Source organism: Mytilus edulis, chromosome 1 (assembly GCF_963676685.1).
Source record: "Mytilus edulis chromosome 1, xbMytEdul2.2, whole genome shotgun sequence".
In the NCBI taxonomy this organism is placed as follows: Eukaryota; Metazoa; Mollusca; class Bivalvia; order Mytilida; family Mytilidae; genus Mytilus; species Mytilus edulis.
Window position 1 is genome coordinate 124,623,361 of NC_092344.1, and position 20,209 is coordinate 124,643,569.

The 20,209-nt window shown below is 32.9% G+C and overlaps 1 protein-coding gene and 1 long non-coding RNA gene across 4 annotated transcripts in view; one reads left to right on the top strand and one right to left on the bottom strand.

The window, feature by feature from the left end:
• The window catches only part of LOC139518866 (probable proline--tRNA ligase, mitochondrial), a 126,295-nt gene that overhangs the window by 56,139 nt on the left and 49,947 nt on the right, over positions 1 to 20,209 (bottom strand). For all 3 annotated transcript variants that reach the window (XM_071310517.1, XM_071310523.1, XM_071310532.1), the window contains exons 5-6: positions 8,667 to 8,750; positions 7,855 to 7,927 (exon numbers count right to left, since the gene is read on the bottom strand). In XM_071310517.1, the coding sequence (XP_071166618.1) occupies positions 7,855 to 7,927; positions 8,667 to 8,750 (157 nt within the window). The remainder of the gene's footprint in view (positions 1 to 7,854; positions 7,928 to 8,666; positions 8,751 to 20,209) is intronic.
• LOC139520521 (uncharacterized) lies at positions 10,002 to 14,375 on the top strand. Its single transcript, XR_011663908.1, has 2 exons — positions 10,002 to 10,125; positions 14,249 to 14,375. It is a non-coding gene; the product is annotated as an uncharacterized lncRNA (long non-coding RNA).

Below are 20,209 nucleotides of genomic sequence, written 5' to 3' on the forward strand. Positions count from 1 at the left end.
TTGGACCCTTTGGACTTTAATGTAGACTAATTTGAAAACAGGACCAAAAATTAAGAATCTACATACACAGTTAGATTTGGCATATCAAAGAACCCCAAGTATTAAATTTTTGATAAAATCAAACAAAGTTTAATTTTGGACCAACTTGAAAACTGGGCCAATAAATAAAAAATCTAAGTACATTTTTAGATTCAGCATATCAAAAAACCCCAAGGATTCAATTTTTGTTAAAATCAAACTAAGTTTATTTTTGGACCCTTTGGACCTTAATGTAGACAAATTTGAAAATGGGACCAAAAATTAAGAATCTACATACACAGTTAGATTCGGCATATCAAAGAACCCCAATTATTCAATTTTTGATGAAATCAAACAAAGTTTAATTTTGGACCCTTTGGGCCCCTTATTCCTAAACTGTTGGGACCAAAACTTCCAAAATCAATCCCAACCTTCCTTTTATGGTCATAAAGCTTGTGTTTAAATTTCATAGATTTCTATTTACTTATACTAAAGTTATGGTGCGAAAACCAAGAAAAATGCTTATTTGGGCCCCTTTATGGCCCCTAATTCCTAAACTGTTGGGACCTTCACTCCCAAAATCAAAACCAACGTTCCTTTTGTGATCATAAACCTTGTGATTAAATTTCATTGATTTCTATTTACTTAAACTAAAGTTATTGTGCGAAAACCAAGAAAAATGCTTATTTGGGCCCTTTTTTGGCCCCCTAATTCCTAAACTGTTGAAACCAGTGACTTCCCCTATATTTCATTTGATGATTCCTTTTGTGATCATAAACCTTGTGTTTAAATTTCATTGATTTCTATTTACTTAAACTAAAGTTATTGTGCGAAAACCAAGAAAAATGCTTATTTGGGCCCTTTTTTGGCCCCCTAATTCCTAAACTGTTGAAACCAAAACTCCCAAAATCAATCCCAACCTTCCTTTTGTGGTCATAAACCTTGTGTCAAAATTTCATAGATTTCTATTTACTTAAACTAAAGTTATAATGCGAAAACCAAGAAAATGCTTATTTGGACCCTTTTTGGCCCCTAATTCCTAAAATGTTGGGACCAAAACTCCCAAAATCAATCCCAACCTTCCTTTTGTAGTCATAAACCTTGTGTTAAAATTTCATAGATTTCTATTCACTTTTACTAAAGTTAGAGTGCGAAAACTAAAAGTATTCGGACGACGACGACGACGCCGACGCCAACATGATACCAATTATATAAAATCAAAGCGCTGTAAGCACTGTAGGCAGTTAACCAAAAACCAAGGCAAACATAATTATGAAAACTGTGGCAATATTAATGTTGCTTCAATTTTTTTTAAAGATTTAAAAGAACAAACGTTAAACATTCAAAAGTAATTGTACATTTATGTTCATTTAATGAATCAAATTAAATCATTAAGGCAAAAAATTCATATTTTATCAAGGTTTTCAATAGCAACGTATATATCAAGTATATTTTTTTCATGGTCATGAGTCTTGAGTCAGCAGTGGTACAAATTCGCAATGATTGCAGTTCTTCTAGTTGAACATAATTGTTTGTATAAGTTGACTGTTAGTAGTTCAAGTTGACTTTAGTACGAGCTTTAAAAGTTACAGAATGGACTTGCTTCCCTGGAAAGAAAACTGAGTTTGTGTTCTACAGTACAAAAGTTATGAGACACAAATCAAACAAATGTTTACTACTACAGGGATCAATGGTGAGGTCTGACTGACCTGTCCATAGTAATGTAATTGACTCCCACCTTCACCCCAAGTCCATGATGTCAAAGTTTGGAATAAAATGACAGGTGTTAGGTGTAGCAAAGTGATATGCATATGTGACGCCTATGAGATTGACCTTGTATGGCATTCAATCTTTTTGAAATGACAAACAGGAATGAATATGGTTTAGGAGTTGGTATCTCAATCTTTTACAGGTTCTCAAAACACACACAAGAGGGTGTGGGGTGACCCTAGGGACTACCCCTATTTTTCATTTGATTTTTTTATATTGTCCCATACATGAATATATATGGTTTATGGGTGGTGGATCTCGACCGTTATCAAGTTTTCAAACAGGAGGGGGTGAGGACCCCAGTGACTTCCCCTATATTTCATTTGATTTGTTATATTGTCCAATACATGAATATATATGGTTGAGGGGTGGGGATCTCATCTGTTTCCAAGTTATCAAACAGGATTGGGTAGGGTGACCTTAAGGACTCTCCCTATATTTCATTTGATTAGTTTTTGTGTCCCATACATGAAAATATCTATACTATTAAATGAGAAGACCTCATTTTGGGTGTCGCTTCTCTTCTTTCCACAATAAATTAGTCAACACGCTTCTGTGTCCTATAGGTACAGTGCATAGTCGCATTTGTCATCCATTCATATGATTATTCAGATTGAGTTGTTTTGGGAGAAAAACAAGAAAAAAGGCATCCGGATATTGTCCCGTCATTGGACGAAATTTTAAGTCAGATTGAACTTCCGGTTTGCGTTTTTCTGTATACTTTGAACATACATATACTACGAATAAAGTGTATTTTCAGAATTCTATCTGCTATCATTTTCAAGTTAACTATCCATGGCGGTCACAGAGTTTATTAAATAGAGAGGGTCTGTATACTATATCAATGACCACTATGGATCGATTAGTAAACTTAGAATTGAGAGTAAATACACTTCATTTATATAGTAATTAATGACTGTTCATAATATACAGATAAGCATAAAATTTATTCATGTGAACTTTTGATACCTTTTCTGAAATTTTCCAGTCATTAAATCTTTTACAAACCAGTGGCGGATCCAGAACTTTTTGTAAAAAGGGGGACGCTGACTGACCCAAGAGGGGGCGAGGGGGGCTGCTGGGTCATGCTTCAGTGATTCCCTATAGAATCAATCAAATTTTTCACACGAAAAGGGGGCGGGCCTCACACCCCCCCCCCCCCCACACACCCCCTTGATTCCACCTATGCAAAATTCATTGATTAAAAAAAAAAAGAAGATGAGGTATGATTGCCTGAAATGACAATGTAAATTGATAGAAAACCAAAAACTGGGAATTTAGAAATAAAGGAGGAGGGATAAAAAAAACATCTTCCTGTCACCAATAACCTAATATGATACTTTTGCTGAAATTCTGCAGTCATTCAATATTTTACAAAATTCTTCTAACACCACTTTACATACTTTAAACTACGCTCTGAATGCCCGCGATTTCGCGGGTGTGTTCTAGTATGGTTTAATTTAAAGGTGGGGATCTCGACTGTTTCCAAGTTCTCGAACAACAGGAGGGGTGGGGTGACGGCAGGGACTCCCCCTATATTTTATTTGATACATGAAAATATCTATACTATTAAACGAGAAGACCTCATTTTGGGTGTCGCTTCTCTTCTTTCCACAATAAATTAGTCAACACGCTTCTGTGTCCTATAGGTACAGTGCATAGTCGCATTTGTCATCCATTCATATGATTATTCAGATTGAGTTGTTTTGGGAGAAAAACGAGAAAAAAGGCATCCGGATATTGTCCCGTCATTGGACGAAATTTTAAGTCAGATTAGACTTCCGGTTTGCGTTTTTCTGTATACTTAGAACATACATATACTACGAATAAAGTGTATTTTCAGAATTCTATCTGCTTTCATTTTCAAGTTAACTATCCATGGCGGTCACAGAGTTTATTAAATAGAGAGGGTCTGTATACTATATCAATGACCACTATGGATCGATTAGTAAACATAGAATTGAGAGTAAATACACTTCATTTATATAGTAATTAATGACTGTTCATAATATACAGATAAGCGTAAAATTTATTCATGTGAACTTTTGATACCTTTTCTGAAATTTTCCAGTCATTAAATCTTTTACAAACCAGTGGCGGATCCAGAACTTTTTGTAAAAAGGGGGACGCTGACTGACCCAAGAAGGGGCGAGGGGGGCTGCTGGGTCATGCTTCAGTGATTCCCTATAGAATCAATCAAATTTTTCACACGAAAAGGGGGCGGGCCTCACAGCCCCCCCCCCCCCCCACACCCCCCCTTGATTCCACCTATGCAAAATTCATTGATTACAAAAAAACAAGAAGATGAGGTATGATTGCCTGAAATGACAATGTAAATTGATAGAAAAACCAAAAACTGGGAATTTAGAAATAAAGGAGGGATAAAAAAAACATCTTCCTGTCACCAATAACCTAATATGATACTTTTGCTGAAATTCTGCAGTCATTCAATATTTTACAAAATTCTTCTAACAACACTTTACATACTTTAAACTACGCTCTGAATGCCCGCGATTTCGCGGGTGTGTTCTAGTATGGTTTAATTTAAAGGTGGGGATCTTGACTGTTTCCAAGTTCTCGAACAACAGGAGGGGTGGGGTGACGGCAGGGACTCCCCCTATATTTTATATGATTTGTTATTTAGTCCCATACATCAGTATATATGGTTAAGGGGTGAGGATCTCGACTGTTTCCAAGTTCTCAAACAGGAGGGTGCAGTGACCATAGGGACTCCCCCTATAATTCATTTGATTTGTTATATTGTCCAATACATGAATATATATGGTTTATGGATGGGGATCTCAACCGTTTTCAAAATTCTCAAACAGGAAGGGGTAGAGTGGCCCCAAAAACTCCACCTATATTTTATATGATTTGTTATATTGTCCCATACATGAATATATATGGTTTAGGGGTGGGGATCTCGACCGTTTCCAAGTTCTCAAACAGGAGGGGTGGGATGACCAACAGGGACTCCCCCTATATTTCATTTGATTTATTATATTGTGCCATACATGAATATATATGGTTTAGGTGTGGGGATCTCGACTGTTTCAAAGTTCCCAAACAGGAGGGGTGGGGTGACCCCCCTGTATTTCATTTGATTGGTTATATTGTCCCATACATAAATAAATATGGTTGAGGGGTGGGGATCTCGACTGTTTCCAAGTTCTAAAGCAGGAGGTGGTCGGTGACCCTAGGGACTTCACCTATATTTCGTTTGATTAGTTATATAGTCCCATACCTGAATGTATATGGTTGAGAGGTGGGGATCTCATCCATTTCAAAGTTATCAAACAGGAGGGGGTAGAGTGCCCCAAAGGACTCCACATACATATCATATGATTTACTTACATTCAGATATCATATAATCTAGTTGCACTATATGTGTAAAATAAGAAACTTCCAGCTATTTTAACTGACCCATCAAAATTGAGAAAAAAAATACCCATTGAAATTGCAGTAATATGTTTACACTTTAAAAGCATCTAACTTGCTTTATCAACATTTATTACTGATAAAGACAATTTATACTGTCACCAGGACCATATATATTGTTAGATATACTGTTCCCAGCTGTCACAAAGACTCACATTGTATTGGATTTTGACATTAAAATTTGTCAGAGTAATTTTGAGTTTCAGTACAAAATATTTTCTGTGTTTTCATTCTTTTACATATATCTTTTGGTTTTCAATTCTAGTGTTTATATTTATTTAACATGCAAAGATGTATTTGTAATTTGTCTGATTTTTTTTATAGTTCAAAGATCGCCAAAACCCGGAATTACCCATATTCGCTTCCGGAATTGGATCCGATATTGTAATTTTCTTCTCATGTCAGCCATTTTGTATTTACACATTATTTGTCGGCGATTTTCTGTATAAAGCTAGCGGTTGAACAAAATGAACATCGCTGTCATGAATAATAATGCTAAAAACAAGTTTTGAGATCGTTTATTAGGAGGCTTTGGTAAAAAGGTTTGCAAAGTTATTTTTTTATTTCCTCTCAAGTCGGGCATGTCGAGCGTAGCTAGTAACCAAGTCGAAAGTTCGACTGCAAAAGTGGAAGGTCGCAGACCTCTGACAACTGCTAATTTGAACCCCTGCCTCCAAATTGAAAAGATACAAAAATTTCGTCTTATAATTTAAAATTGCCACCAACAGCAAAAACAGTGGAACTTATTTTATTACAAACTACTGACGTAGTTGACTACGTATTGACGACAAACAATATTCCTACGACTTTTGCCATATGGGAAATTTAAACTACTTGTCTTTAGAGATTTTCGGCGATTAAACATTTCATACATTTGTTCTTTGACAGCTTAGCCAAAATCTCAGGGGATAATAAACTACATAAAGATTCCTAATGTGCCCTACTTCCTATGTGCAACTTCAAAACTTTTGGATAAATCGACGATCATTTAAGGTTTTTCTGATCATATTTTTTGTAATCAAGAATTAAAAGTATGAAAAAACTGCCCAATTAGTTATAAATAACAGAACATCCAGCTAGATAATAACAATGGCACATATTTCAGCATTTATTGGGTAGAACACAAAGCTAGGGTGCTCGCATAAGGCAGCTTAACTGCCTAAAAATTATGCATCTAAGACTAAACTATAAATCCGTACACATCCAACATCCAATGGATTTAGTGTAAAGACGTCATAAACAGCCAGAGAAATACATGACCTTAGGCAATGCCAAGTTACAGGTATCGACAGATTGTAGATAACATACTAGTAATATTTAGTTAGCTTTTAATCTACTGATAATAAAATCAATATTTATACCAATTAAAACAATATTCAATGATCTTATTACAGTGTTGAATAGGTAACCTTTTAGAATAAGTTTATCTAAAGGAGTGACAAGTTAACATGGATCATTTCTAAATTTCCGGGCACGGTTAACAACATTTCCGTAAAAATGAGGATGTGCTATCCCGTTTGAAATAATACAGGTACAACCAAACTTCAAAACCAAATCTTTATAACTATGGAAAAATTTAGTAAAGGTTTTAAGTAATTTATGGTAACGATATCCCTGGTTTAATAATTTACCAGTAATAGGTTGCGTTCATTAAAATCAAAAACGTCACAACAGACACGGCATAGCGAACAAGCTGTGAAATATAAACACTGTAAGATGGTGCCAAAAGAACATCACCATCTAAAAATGGAAAAATGAAAAATTGACAATAAGGAACGAAAAATCGTCTCTTTTGTCGTAAATTTTAGTGTGGAGTTTCCCGTTTAAAACCGAAATATCTAAATCCAGGAAAGGACAGTTATTACCGAATACTTTTGATTTATTTAAAGTAAGTTCCTTGGGGTAAATTTCAGCAGTATATTGAGAAAATTCTTGATTATTTAACGAAAAAATATCATCAAGATAACGGTAAGTGTTGTTGAATTTATCAATTAAATGCAATTTTGACGGGTCTCTACTGAGTTTAGTCATAAACTGTGATTCGTAACAGTACAAAAACAAGTCTGCTATTAAAGGGGTACAATTAGTGCCCATGGGGATACCTACAACCTGTCGATAAACTTTGTTGCCGAAACGTAAATAAATATTATCAGGGAGAAAATTAACAGCTTCAATCATCTCATCACACCTCCAGTAAGTATATCTATCATATTTACCTTTCTCATTAGAGAAGAAGGCTTTAAATGAGTTGCAAAAAAATATATCTACATTCAGTTTTACCAAACGACCATTTAATTAAATAGGAAAACTGTTGTTTAATAAGATAGTGAGGAAGTGTAATGTAAAGAGTAGAAAAATAAAATCTATTAACAGAATCAAAGGGACCATCAAAAGCCCGCAATTTATCTAAAACATCCAAAGAATTTTTTACACTCCAAAAATGGTTTATACCACTATGTTCATATATTTTATTACAACATTTATGATAAGCTCTTTAATAGTAGTTAATGAACTAGTTAAGAGCACTGACAGATTAGTTGTAGAACACTTAATACTAGAGGCCGAGATGAAACGATATTTAAATGTTTTTTTGTGTAGTTGTAAGCATGTTATTTATTGAAATATTACCTTTCATTTCAAATTCTCTACTTCTTAAAAGGCCATGCCTAGGATGCATCTCATCTCTAAATTTTCTGGATATCTGTAAAGAGTAGATTATACATCATAACCTTAATAGCAATAGTCTACATAATGCAGAGGTCAAATGATATTTAGTTTAAAATCTTCATTAAATCTTCAGGTTTTAAGTCTAAGGACCATAGCTGTGCACAGAATGATTAAAATCGGGATAAAATAGAACTTGATCTGTAACTTGTCATGATAGAACTATTTACCAATCACCAAATTACCAAATCACCAAAAAAACTTATTGAGTGAAATTTCCAGGACCATAACTTGATTTGTTTATTGTCATGATTAAACAATACACGACTGACTGACTAACTGACTGACTAACTGACTGACTGACTAACTGACTGACTGACTGAATAATTGTTGAAGGGTGATATCTTCTATGAGGATTCAACTGACAATTAGGAACATACATGTATTGACCTATTGTATATTTTGTTTTGCTGATTATTTTTGCAGCTTTAAAGTTTTTCTCTATCTGTTATATTTTCAAGATCTTACCTAAAAACATAAAAAGGATAAAAGGGAAACAACTCTTATAGAGAATGACAATAAATTGCTTTATCAGAGGTTGGTTTTCTTCTTTAAATTTTGTCATCTCTTTATCATAAATATTATGGTTTTCAAGATGATAAATTCAATGCATTATGAAAACTCAAACAGTAATAATTCAGTAGACCTGATATAATCTGACTGGTAATTATTGTATGATAAATAGTTCCCCATCTTTGAATACTACTAAAGATTACCTGATATAATCTGACTGGTAATTTTTTATACGATAAATTATTCCCCATTTTTGATATCAAATCTGTCACCAATTCTTCATGTGTCTAAAAATAGAAATTATACATTTTATTTAATTCTTCATTAATCTAGAAATATCATTTTGGCTCAAACTGTAAGATATGTAGATTAGATTGTTAAAGTCTTTTTTGCATTAGTATTAGTACTCTTGGTGAAAAACTTTATCTTCACGTTATGTACAAAATTGAGAATGGGAATGGGGAATGTAACATAGCAACAACAACCTGACCAATAAGGCCACCAATGGGTCTTCAATGCAGCGGGAAACTCCCCCAACCGGAGGCGTCCTTCAGCTGGACCCTAAACAAATATGCATACTAGTTCAGTGATAATGGACGTCATACTAAACTCCGAATTATACACAAGAAACTAAAATTCAAAATCATACAAGACTAACAAAGGCCAGAGGCTCCAGGCGCAAAATTGCAGATGGGTTAAACATGTTTTTAGAGACCTCAACCCTCCCCCTATACCTCTAGCCAATATAGGAAAACAAACGCACATTAATATGCAATCTTTAATGACATGACAACTATTGTAAATATATCCTTTCTTAATAAGTCTGTTTAAAGGTTTTGCTAGTTTTTGTGGTGAATACTGACATTTCTGTGCTTTGTAAAGAATATTACAATGAAAAATTGGATGTGAAATATACATTTCTGAAAATTAAAAATTCTTCCAACTTATATATTTTCTTGAATGTCACATACATGTATACCAGGTACTTAGATGCAAAGATGTATCATAATCTAGTTCAGTGTAGGCTGAAAATTTGCTACTTTGAGCCAGTCCCTTTCTTGTTAACTGATATGTGACACAGAGTTTAAATGAACCTTATCACCTCACATATTATATTGTCTAACAGCATTATAAACCCAAAATGATGTACTTAATTTGGTTGTGAGATCACCTAGAATTCTATTTTTCATTTTATTTCTTGTTCATTGGAGAAAAACTATAAATTTTATAAAAATTCAATAATTATTAAAGCTTATATAATAGTGCATACATTGCAATCTTCTATGATGGACATATTAAAGGGAAATATTTCCTACATACAAAAAGTTCATCAGAGCTTGTATTCCACTTCATCTAAGACATGTTGATATTTTAGTTCTTTAGAAAAGAAATATTATATTTATTGTTTTATACAAGTAAAATAATACAGATGTACTCAAACTATAAAATTAAATCCCTCTAACAAAGATCTGATCAGTATCTTACAGTTTGTCTAGGTCAGGTTACGAGGTATATTACTGCCATTTAAATATTTAATTAAATACCTGAAACAGGTATGCACATATCATAATTAACTTCGTTGTTAATGTACATTTGAGGACACAGTGAAGGACATTTAGTTGCAATAACTGATTTAACTTTTGTCATCAACAACATCAACAGGTAAATACAAAAATGTAATTAAAGTGCAAGTGTAATTTGACTTTAGAAACTATAGATATTTATTTGTTGTGCTGAAGTTTTCCTGTTAACACTACAAAGCAATTAAAATGATAATGAGACAAGAATACTTTAATGGTCAGTGATTGATTGTTTTTACATCCACTGAAAAATATTTCATGCATGTGCAGATAATCCCAATTGTGCACTTAAAATTAAAAATAACATGCATTGTATTCAGTAAAACCTCCATGTTCATAAAACTAGATTGTGCAGATAAATCATGTAGGATGTTCAATATATGTTATTCTTCACAAGTATGAATATTCACAACATAAGACACAATTTTTGAACTGAAAATCATGCTTGGATTGATTTCCTTAAAACTTTAAACAATTGTTGGGATTGATAAAAGGAAGCTCTAATATTTTTTTTTACTTTCTGTTTTTCCGTTTCAGAATTACGACACTTTAATTGTGAAGTTAATTTTGCAAATGCTGTACCATAACTTGAGTTTGCATGAAGTAAAACCATAAAAAGTAATTAACTCCAAGGAAAAACAAAACAAAAAGTCCCTAATCAAATGATAAAAAAAAAAGATCCAACACATCAAACGAATTGATAACAACTGTCATATTCCTAGTGTGGTACAGTCATTTTCATATGTAGAAAATGATGAATTAAACCTGGTTTAAAAGCTAGCTAAACCTCTCACTTGTATGACATTGACATTGAATTAATTTACTGACAACTTTACATAATTGACACGACCTATATAGCAGTATCCTCTTCATTGTTTTTGTACAGGGCTATTTTAATTGCTTCTCAGTTTTGCAGTTCTTTTTTTTTTGCTATTTTCTGTGTAAGAAGTGAAAAATGGGGAAAATTAAACATCTGCCAATATCAAAATAAAACACCTGCCAATATTTCAAAGATTCAAAGGATGAGGACCATAAATGAATCTATACCAAGTTTATGAACAGTGTCAATTTATAACAAGAGTGCACACGCTGAAATGTCTTGCCTTCTTTACTATATCATTGATATTATGTTTATAGTCCTAAATATAAAGCTTTATTACAACTGTCACATAAACTTAACATTTACCACAAAAACTAAAAATTTATCAATGAACCATGAAAATGGGGTCAAGGTCAAATGAACCATGTCAGGCAGACATGTACAGATAGAAATTCTTCCATACAACAAATATAGTTGACATATTGCTTATAGTAAGAAAAACAGACCAAAACATAAAAACTTAACACTGAGCAAAGAACCGTGAAAATGAGGTCAAGGTCAAATTAAGTCTGAGCGACTGACATATAGATCATTAAATATTTCCATACAACAACTATAGTTGTCTTATTGCATATAGTGTTAGATAATAAGACCAAAACTCAAAAACTTAACTTTGACCACTGAACCATGAAAATGAGGTCAAGGTCAGATGACACCTACCAGCTAGACATGTACACCTTACAATTATTCCATACACCAAATTAGGAAGACCTATTGCATACAGTATATGAAAAACAGACAAAAACACAAAAACATAACTATAACCACTGAAGCATAAAAGTGAGGTCAAGGTCAGATGACACCTACCAGTTGGACATGTACACCTTATAGTTATTGTATACACCAAATATACTAGACCTATTGCTTATAGTATCTGAGATATGGACTTGACCACCAAAACTTAACCTTGTTCACTTATCCATGAAATGAGGTTGAGGTCAAGTAAAAACTGTCTGACAGGCATAATTAAGGACCTTGCAAGGTACACACATATCAAATATAGTTATCCTATTACTTTAAGTAGTCACTGAACCATGAAAATTAGGTCAAGGACATTGGACATGTGACTGACAGAAACTTCATAACATGAGGCATCAATATACAAAGTATGAAGCATCCAGGTCTTCTACCTTCTTAAATATAAAGCTTTTAAGATGTTAGTTAACGCCGCCGCCAGATCACTTTCCCTATGTCGAGCTTTCTGCAACAAAAGTTGCAGGCTTGACAAAAAGGAATTTATAATCTTTATTTATAGATGATTGGTAGTATCAAACTATAAATTCATTACGGTTGAACTTTAATGAGTCATATTGAGCAAGCAACAAACGTGACAGTAAGGTTAAAAACACATTATAATCCCTTTTGATAGTTATCAAAGGTACCTGGGTTATATTTTAGTATGTCAGATGCACGTTTCCTCTACATGAGACTCATCAGTGATGCTCAGATCAAAACATTTATAAAGCCAAACAATTAAAAAGTTGAAGAGCATTGAGGATCCAAAATTCCGAAAAGTTGTGCCAAATACGGCTAAGGTAATCTATTCGTGGGATAAGAAAATCTTTATTTTTTCGAAAAATTTAAAAGTTTTGTAACAGGAACTTTATACATGTAATAAAAAATGATAACCACATTATATCTTCTACATAGATTAGCATGATCAAAAGAGCCTTAATCTTGCTACCCTAATTATTTGAGACAATAACTTCCTGTTAATCATTTTAATGTTTTATTTTACTTTAAAAATTTGTAAGGGACATATCCTATAGCATATAAATTCTATTGTAATAAAAATTCATAATATCTAATAAAATGTGTAGATAATTAGCTAACAAAGTCCTTATATTTGTATAAAGTAACATTCATTTATAGTGGAAAATTGTTTTAAAGTTAAATAAGCTACAGTTAAAAATTGCGTGCTAGTCCCTCTCTGTGATTAATATTAGATAACTCTGGTTAATTTCCAAATCAATCTATCATGAAGGGGAGATAAATAATTCAACAACAAATAAAAGTTTTTAACAACCTTGACCGACTTTCATTTATAGTGTTTTTCAAAAATGATGAACGGTTCTTCATACTGGTATGTTATCATTTTAAACGTTTAAAATTTTTAAAATTATATTCGTACATCAATGTTTTTGATACACCAATAACAAAAACTGAAATATATTGAATTGATACATTTTGTAATTATTCAAAATTATATCAGAAACCTAAACTTTATAATGCCTCGTTCACACGTACATTTAATTCGAATTGAATTGAATCTAATGCGAATCAAATTCGCTAATCGCGTTCACACACTCTTCTTTTTTAATTCGAATTGATTCGAATTGACATACGCTTTTGTTAATATGTATTAAAAGTTAAGTCGTTTGGGCAGTAAAGCAAATTTGATGCGCATTGCAATTGGAATTTTTAGAATTGACGTTAGGACGTAAAACCTTTCAAATGCAAATTAAACTAATTTCTAATTAGTTAATGTGAATCGAATTCGAATTACGTGTGAACTCAGCATTAAAAAATAATGAACTTGTTAAAGGGAGGCAATACTCGAATAACTTTTTTTCGAATCGGCACATAATACAAAGGAATGTCACTCTTGCATACAATTTGCACATCAATATAATTAATTAACTGTGCATTCGTGCTCCACCTTCAATGAAGATTCTAAATTATAAATACAGTGTATAACCAAAAGTTGTTAATCTATAGGATAGTGAAGACTAATTAAAGCTAATCCACTGTAAAAAATATTTCTTTGAAATTTTTCAAAACTTTCTCAGAAAAATTCTCGAGCCACTTGACTTTCATAGCTCATAATTAACATTTTTACACAATATTTTAATAAAGCAGTTAAATATTATTTTCTTCTCAAAGTGTAAGACGCAATAAAAATCCCATGCTTGCATCATCTTACCCAAATACAGATTTAATTAAGTCCTGAACATTTCGACATTTGTTTGTTTATTTTTATCAATACCGGTTTTTTAACAAATCACAAGTACATGTTAAGATCCAACTAAATACCTATATCCCGATATCGTCAGGTAAATATGCTACATATCCCCCCACCCCCTCACTCAAATTCAACTTGAAAACGGTGCAAATTAGGAATATGTTGGCAGATGGAGAAATAAAGACAGTTTACGACATTGGCTTGAAGCTTGAAATATATAGCAGCTTTCCATTGTTGAAGACAGTTCAGTTTTACCTGTAGATTCCTTTATTGTGTTTAGTGTTATTTGTTTTCTTTTATTATTCACTACCAATTGAGACTTTGTCAGTATGGTTAAGTAACTTAGTTATTGTATATGTTCAGGTCATGGCATCCAGTAAACCTATACTATGTGGACCTTGTCAAGAAGGAAAAGTAAACGCTAAAGCTGACATCTGGTGTTACAACTGTGATGAAGGCTTATGTTCAACATGTTCTGGTCATCATAAAAGATCCAATGGAACACGTGATCATAAGACTATTGATATCAAAAGTTATAAACCCTCCATTGGAGTTATCAATACAGAATGTGACATACATGGTCAGCAACTTAACTTGTACTGTCCTAGTCATTTAATGCCTTGCTGTGATGAATGTATTTCCACTAATCATTCAAAATGTACAGAAATAAAAAGTTTAGTTGGTGTTGTGGAAAAAACCAATACTGACCAATCAAAACAATCATTAGAGAAACAAATTAACTCAATCAATAATTTTCTGGAAAAATTAGTTACTAACAAATCTAAAAACATAGCAAGAGTCGAACGAGAATATGAAAGCATACAAGATTTCGTTGTTAAAATTCGAAAGGAAATGAATAGTCATTTAACCCGCCTAGAGAAGAAGTTATGCAATGAGGCAGAAACTATCTTAAACCAGGTAAAATCAGAAGCATCAGATTTCATTACTGAAATTAAAGGAAAACAGAAAAACTTGAATAAAATGCAAGACCACTTACATACAGTCATACCACACACTTCTAAACTCCAATCATTTCTAGGTGTACATAAAATGGAACAACAAGTACATCAATGTCAACGATATGTTGATGATCTGGAAGATGATGAGAGGGCAAAAGAATTTAACATCAAAATGAAACAAAATGATGAAATAGAAAAGATACTAGGCAAGATAAGTTCACTAGAATCCCTAGGAGATGCAATGGTTGTTAGGACAGAAATAACATTGAGCAGAGGAAGTATGAGGAGGAAAGCACAAGTAGAATTACAAGAACAATCCAACATAAAGGAAATGACCATGAATATAGAGACAAAGATAAAGATCAATACAGAGAAGTGTATCAGAGACATGATTTGTCTGATGGATGGAAGAGTTATAGTAGTGGAACAGAAAGGTAAAGTTAACCTACTTACTTCTGATGGCAAACTACAGAAACAGTTACCTATACCTGGTAAAGCCTACAGTGTTACACAGATCAATCAGAACACTATAGCCATAAATTATCCTAAGGAGAAAGTCATTAAGATCTTCAATATGGAGAATGAAACAGTTACCAAAGTTATCACATTAGACAAACAATGCTATGGTTTATCATTCTCTAATTCTCTGGCTGTAGGTATAAGTAATGATGAAATCCATATTATAGACTTGGAAGGAAATACACGGAAGTCAATACCAGTTGAGAGTAAATCAGACCTGGAGAACCTTGTTTACTGTAATGACAGAGTAATCTATAGTGACTATCATGGTAATGCAGTAAACTGTGTGGATGAATCAGGTAAACAGATCTGGCGATATACACAGGATTTAAAAGGACCAAGAGGACTTTGTATAGATACTTATGGTAACAATATTGTAGTAGACTATGAATCTAACAGAATAATAGTAATATCAAAAGATGGAAAGGAGAGTAAAGTACTGATTGGTGAAGATGATGGACTGGTGGAGGCTAAGTGTATTTGTTTTACGCATAATGTCCTGTGTACAATGAATATAAAGTAAGAACTTAGTCTGATTTTGAAAATTAAAATGAAAATTGGGATATATTTTTTTTTAAAACACGGCTGGTAATCAACACATGCAGAACATTTGGTTCTGCAATGAAAACCGTGAGAGGATTTTCCGGTTGTGCTTGAGTGGAGCAATTGTCACCGCTTAGAAAGGTATATAAATTTCTAAATCGCAATTTTTTTATTCGTTTGATCAAAATATTGAAAATCAGAGAATGCTATGCTGTGGTGAATACTTGAACAAAGAGATACATGTATCATTTACTGTTGTATTTGGAGTTGAACTCCTACAAAATCAGTTGTCCCACGATAATTTGCCTAAAAAAGTGACATTTTGATTTTGAAATGGTACCTAAACTACACAAAAAACATTTAAATATCGTTTCATCCCGGCCTCTAGTAAGTGTTCTACAACTAATCTGTCAGTGCTCTTAACTAGTTCATTAACTACTATCAAAGAGTTGATCATAAATTATTGTAATAAAATATATGAACATAGTGGTATAAACCATTTTTGGAGTGTAAAAAATTCTTTGGATGTTTTAGATAAATTGCGGGCTTTTGATGGTCCTTTTGATTCTGTTAATAGATTTGATTTTTCTACTCTTTACACTACACTTCCACACTATCTTATTAAACAAAAGTTTTTCTATTTAATTAAATGGTCGTTTGGTAAAGCTGAATGTAGACATATTTTTTTGCAACTCATTTAAAGCCTTCTTCTCTAATGAGAAAGGTAAATATGATAGATATACTTACTGGAGGTGTGATGAGATGATTGAGGCTGTTAGTTTTCTCCTGGATAATATTTACGTACGTTTCGGCAACAAAGTTTATTGACAGGTTGTAGGTATCCCCATAGGCACTAATTGTGCCCCTTTAATAGCAGACTTGTTTTTGTACTGTTACGAATCACAGTTTATGACTAAACTCAGTAAAGACCCGTCGAAATTGCATTTAATTGATAAATTCAACAACACTTACCGTTATCTTGATGATATTTTTTCGTTAAATAATCAAGAATTTTCTCAATATACTGCTGAAATTTACCCCAAGGAACTTACTTTAAATAAATCAAATGTATTCGGTAATAACTGCCCTTTCCTGGATTTAGATATTTCGGTTTTAAACGGAAAACTACACACTAAAATTTACGACAAAAGAGACGATTTTTTGTTCCCTATTGTTAATTTTCCATTTTTAGATGGTGATGTTCCTTTGGCACCATCTTACGGTGTTTGTATTTCACAACTTGTTTGCTATGCCCGTGTCTGTTGTGACATTTTTTATTTTAACGAACGCAACCTATGTATTACTGGTAAATTATTAAACCAGGGATATCGTTACCATATATTACTTAAAACCTTTACTAAATTTTTCCATAGATATAAAGATTTGGTTTTGAAGCTTGTTTGTACCTGTAGAAAACTTATTTCAAATGGGATAGCAGATCCTCATTTTTACGGAAATGTTGTGAACCGTGCCCGGAAATTTAGAAATGATCCATGTTAACTTGTTGCTCCTCTAAATAAACTTATTCTTAAAGGTTACCTATTCAACACTGTGATAAGATCATTGTATATTGTTTTTATTGGTATAAATATTAATTTTGTTATAAGTAGATTAAAAGCTAACTAAATATTACTAGCATGTTATATACATATACATTTTCATGGATCTGCAATCTGTCAATACCTGTAATTTGGCATTGCACAAGGTCATGTTTTTCTCTGGCTGTTTATGATGTCTTTACACTAAATCCATTGTATGTTGGATGTGTACGGATTGATTGCTTAGTCTTAGAGGCATGATTTTTTTATTAGTTGTTAATGGCTTTGAACTAGCTGTCAGATAACTGCGAGTACTCTCAGATCTGTTCATTGTGTCTTTTTGTGTTGGGATGTATAAGTACCCAGCCACGTCCACTTTTATTTTTTGTCTATCTGATGAGTTAAGCCTTTTTCAACTGATTTTTATAGTTCGTTCTTATGTTGTACTGTTATACCACTGTCCCAGGTTAGGGGTAGGGTTGGGATCCCGCTCACATGTTTAACCCCGCCACATTATTAATGTATGTGCCTGTCCCAAGTCAGGAGCCTGTAATTCAGTGGTTGTCGTTTGTTTATGTGTTACATATTTGTTTTTTATTTATTTTTTTACATAAATAAGGCCGTTAGTTTTCTTGCTTAAATTGTTTTACATAGTCTTATTGGGGCCTTTTATAGCTGACTATATGCGGTATGGGCTTTGCTTATTGTTGAAGGCCTTACAGTGACCTATAATTGTTAACCTTTGTGTCATTTTGGTCTTTTGTGGATAGTTGTCTCATTGGCAATCATACCACATCTTCTTTTTTATACTATTAACAGACTTACAGGTTCAAATTTACTTTTTTTTTTGGTCAATGGGTATGAATGTCGTTTTGGGCCTCATGGACGCTGTCCAGTGTTGATAGATATCTTAATAAATCTAAAAACCTCATATTTTCAATTTGTCATGCCTGAGGGGATTGGTTCTGATTGAGGACATCGTGAATGTGTGAGGGGACTTGAAATCATATCTTTATATACAAGCTATCAGTCGTTGAAAGTTGCCTTAATATGGTTAGATTGTTTATGAAATAAACATATGTGTGCATACATAAAAATTATGAGATAGAATTTTGAAATAACAATAAATGACCATGTTTCTTTTTATGAATAAAACTCTACCCAATAAATTTCAAATATGTGTTCAAATTCGTGGATTTGGGCAAATAATCGGTATAGTTTACTACCAGTCCACAATGTGATATTAATTAATATTGTAATTTTCATTGTTATTGATAAATGTTATATCAGTATTGCAAATCTTATGCTGAATTCTGTCTATCCTATTTTTGGGATATTGTTTAAGAAATTCATATATTACGTCACTTTGTGTGTTTATGGTTTTGGCTGACTCGGCTGTGAATTTTTATGTGCTGGTTTAGGTAGTTTTATGTATCCATTTTTATTGTGTAGTTAGTCACCACTTCGATTTTATTATGTATATCTATTATATAGTCATTTTATAAAACATCACTGGTTGCAAAATTATGAATTATTCTAAATAACCAGGATGTTCTTATTCCAGGCAGAAACCCTAGCCTTATTAGGCACATCTTTTGGAACTTTTGGTTCCAAAAAAAACAATGTACTGGTCTTGGCTTTCGAACTTGTTTTCATCTGAGCGTCACTGGTAAGCCTTGTGTGGACGAAAGACGCATCTGACGTACAAGTGTTTTTTAAACCTGGTACCTTTTGTTAGCTATAATTGGATTGTTTCTCTGTCCTATATGTTCTATAATTATTTGTATTGTAGTCCTGTCATGTTATGTTGTCTTTAAATGCTATATTTACCATTGCCGTAGACGTGGGAGGTATGGCATGCCACAAAACTGGGTTCATATCACCATTTTTTCTAAAAAAGTCCTGTGCCAAGTCAGAAAAATGGCCATTGTTAAATTGTAATTCGTTTTTGTGTGTGTTAAAGTTTAATTTGTGTTGCTGTTGTGTCGTAGTTTTCCTCTTTTATTTGTTGTGTTTCCCTCAGTTTTAGTTTGTAGTCTGAATTTGTTTTTTCTCAATCAATTTATGAATTTCGACAACAGTTTTATACTACTGTTGCCTTTATTGGAGACATTTTTGCAATTTATTGGTTAGACTGTTTATTCATATACTGAAAACTTTGTGATGTATTGTATAAGTCAAAATATTCCAACAAATATCAAAACTTGTGTTTTTGCGATCCATTTTTTTTTAAACTTACGCAATAAAAGGGGAGTTAACTCTTTTTGAAAATTATATATACCGGGCTGATATAAAAATTTTCAACTTTTATTTGTAGCTAGAAACAAATTGTTGACAATTGTTTTCCTTTCACTGTTCGTAAAACCTATCTTCCCACAATTTATTTCAAAATTCTATCTCATTTATTTTGTTCCTGCACACAAATGTGTTTTCTCATGAACAATCTGACCACATTTAGGCAACTTTCAAAGACTCATAGTTTGGATATTATATTATGATTTCACGTCCCCTCACGCATTCACGATGTCCTCAATCAGAACAGATCCCCTCAAGCATGTCAGAATGAAAATATGAGGTTTTTAGATTTATTAAGATGTCGATCAACACTGGACAGCGTACACACTGCCCGATCAACACTGGACAGCGTACACACTGCCCAAAAAGTAAATTTGAACTTGAGGGTGTGTAATTAGAACCATTTTAAAATTTAATTGTAAATTGTTTAGGCAAATTGTTGTGCGGCAACTGATTTTGTAGGAGTTCAA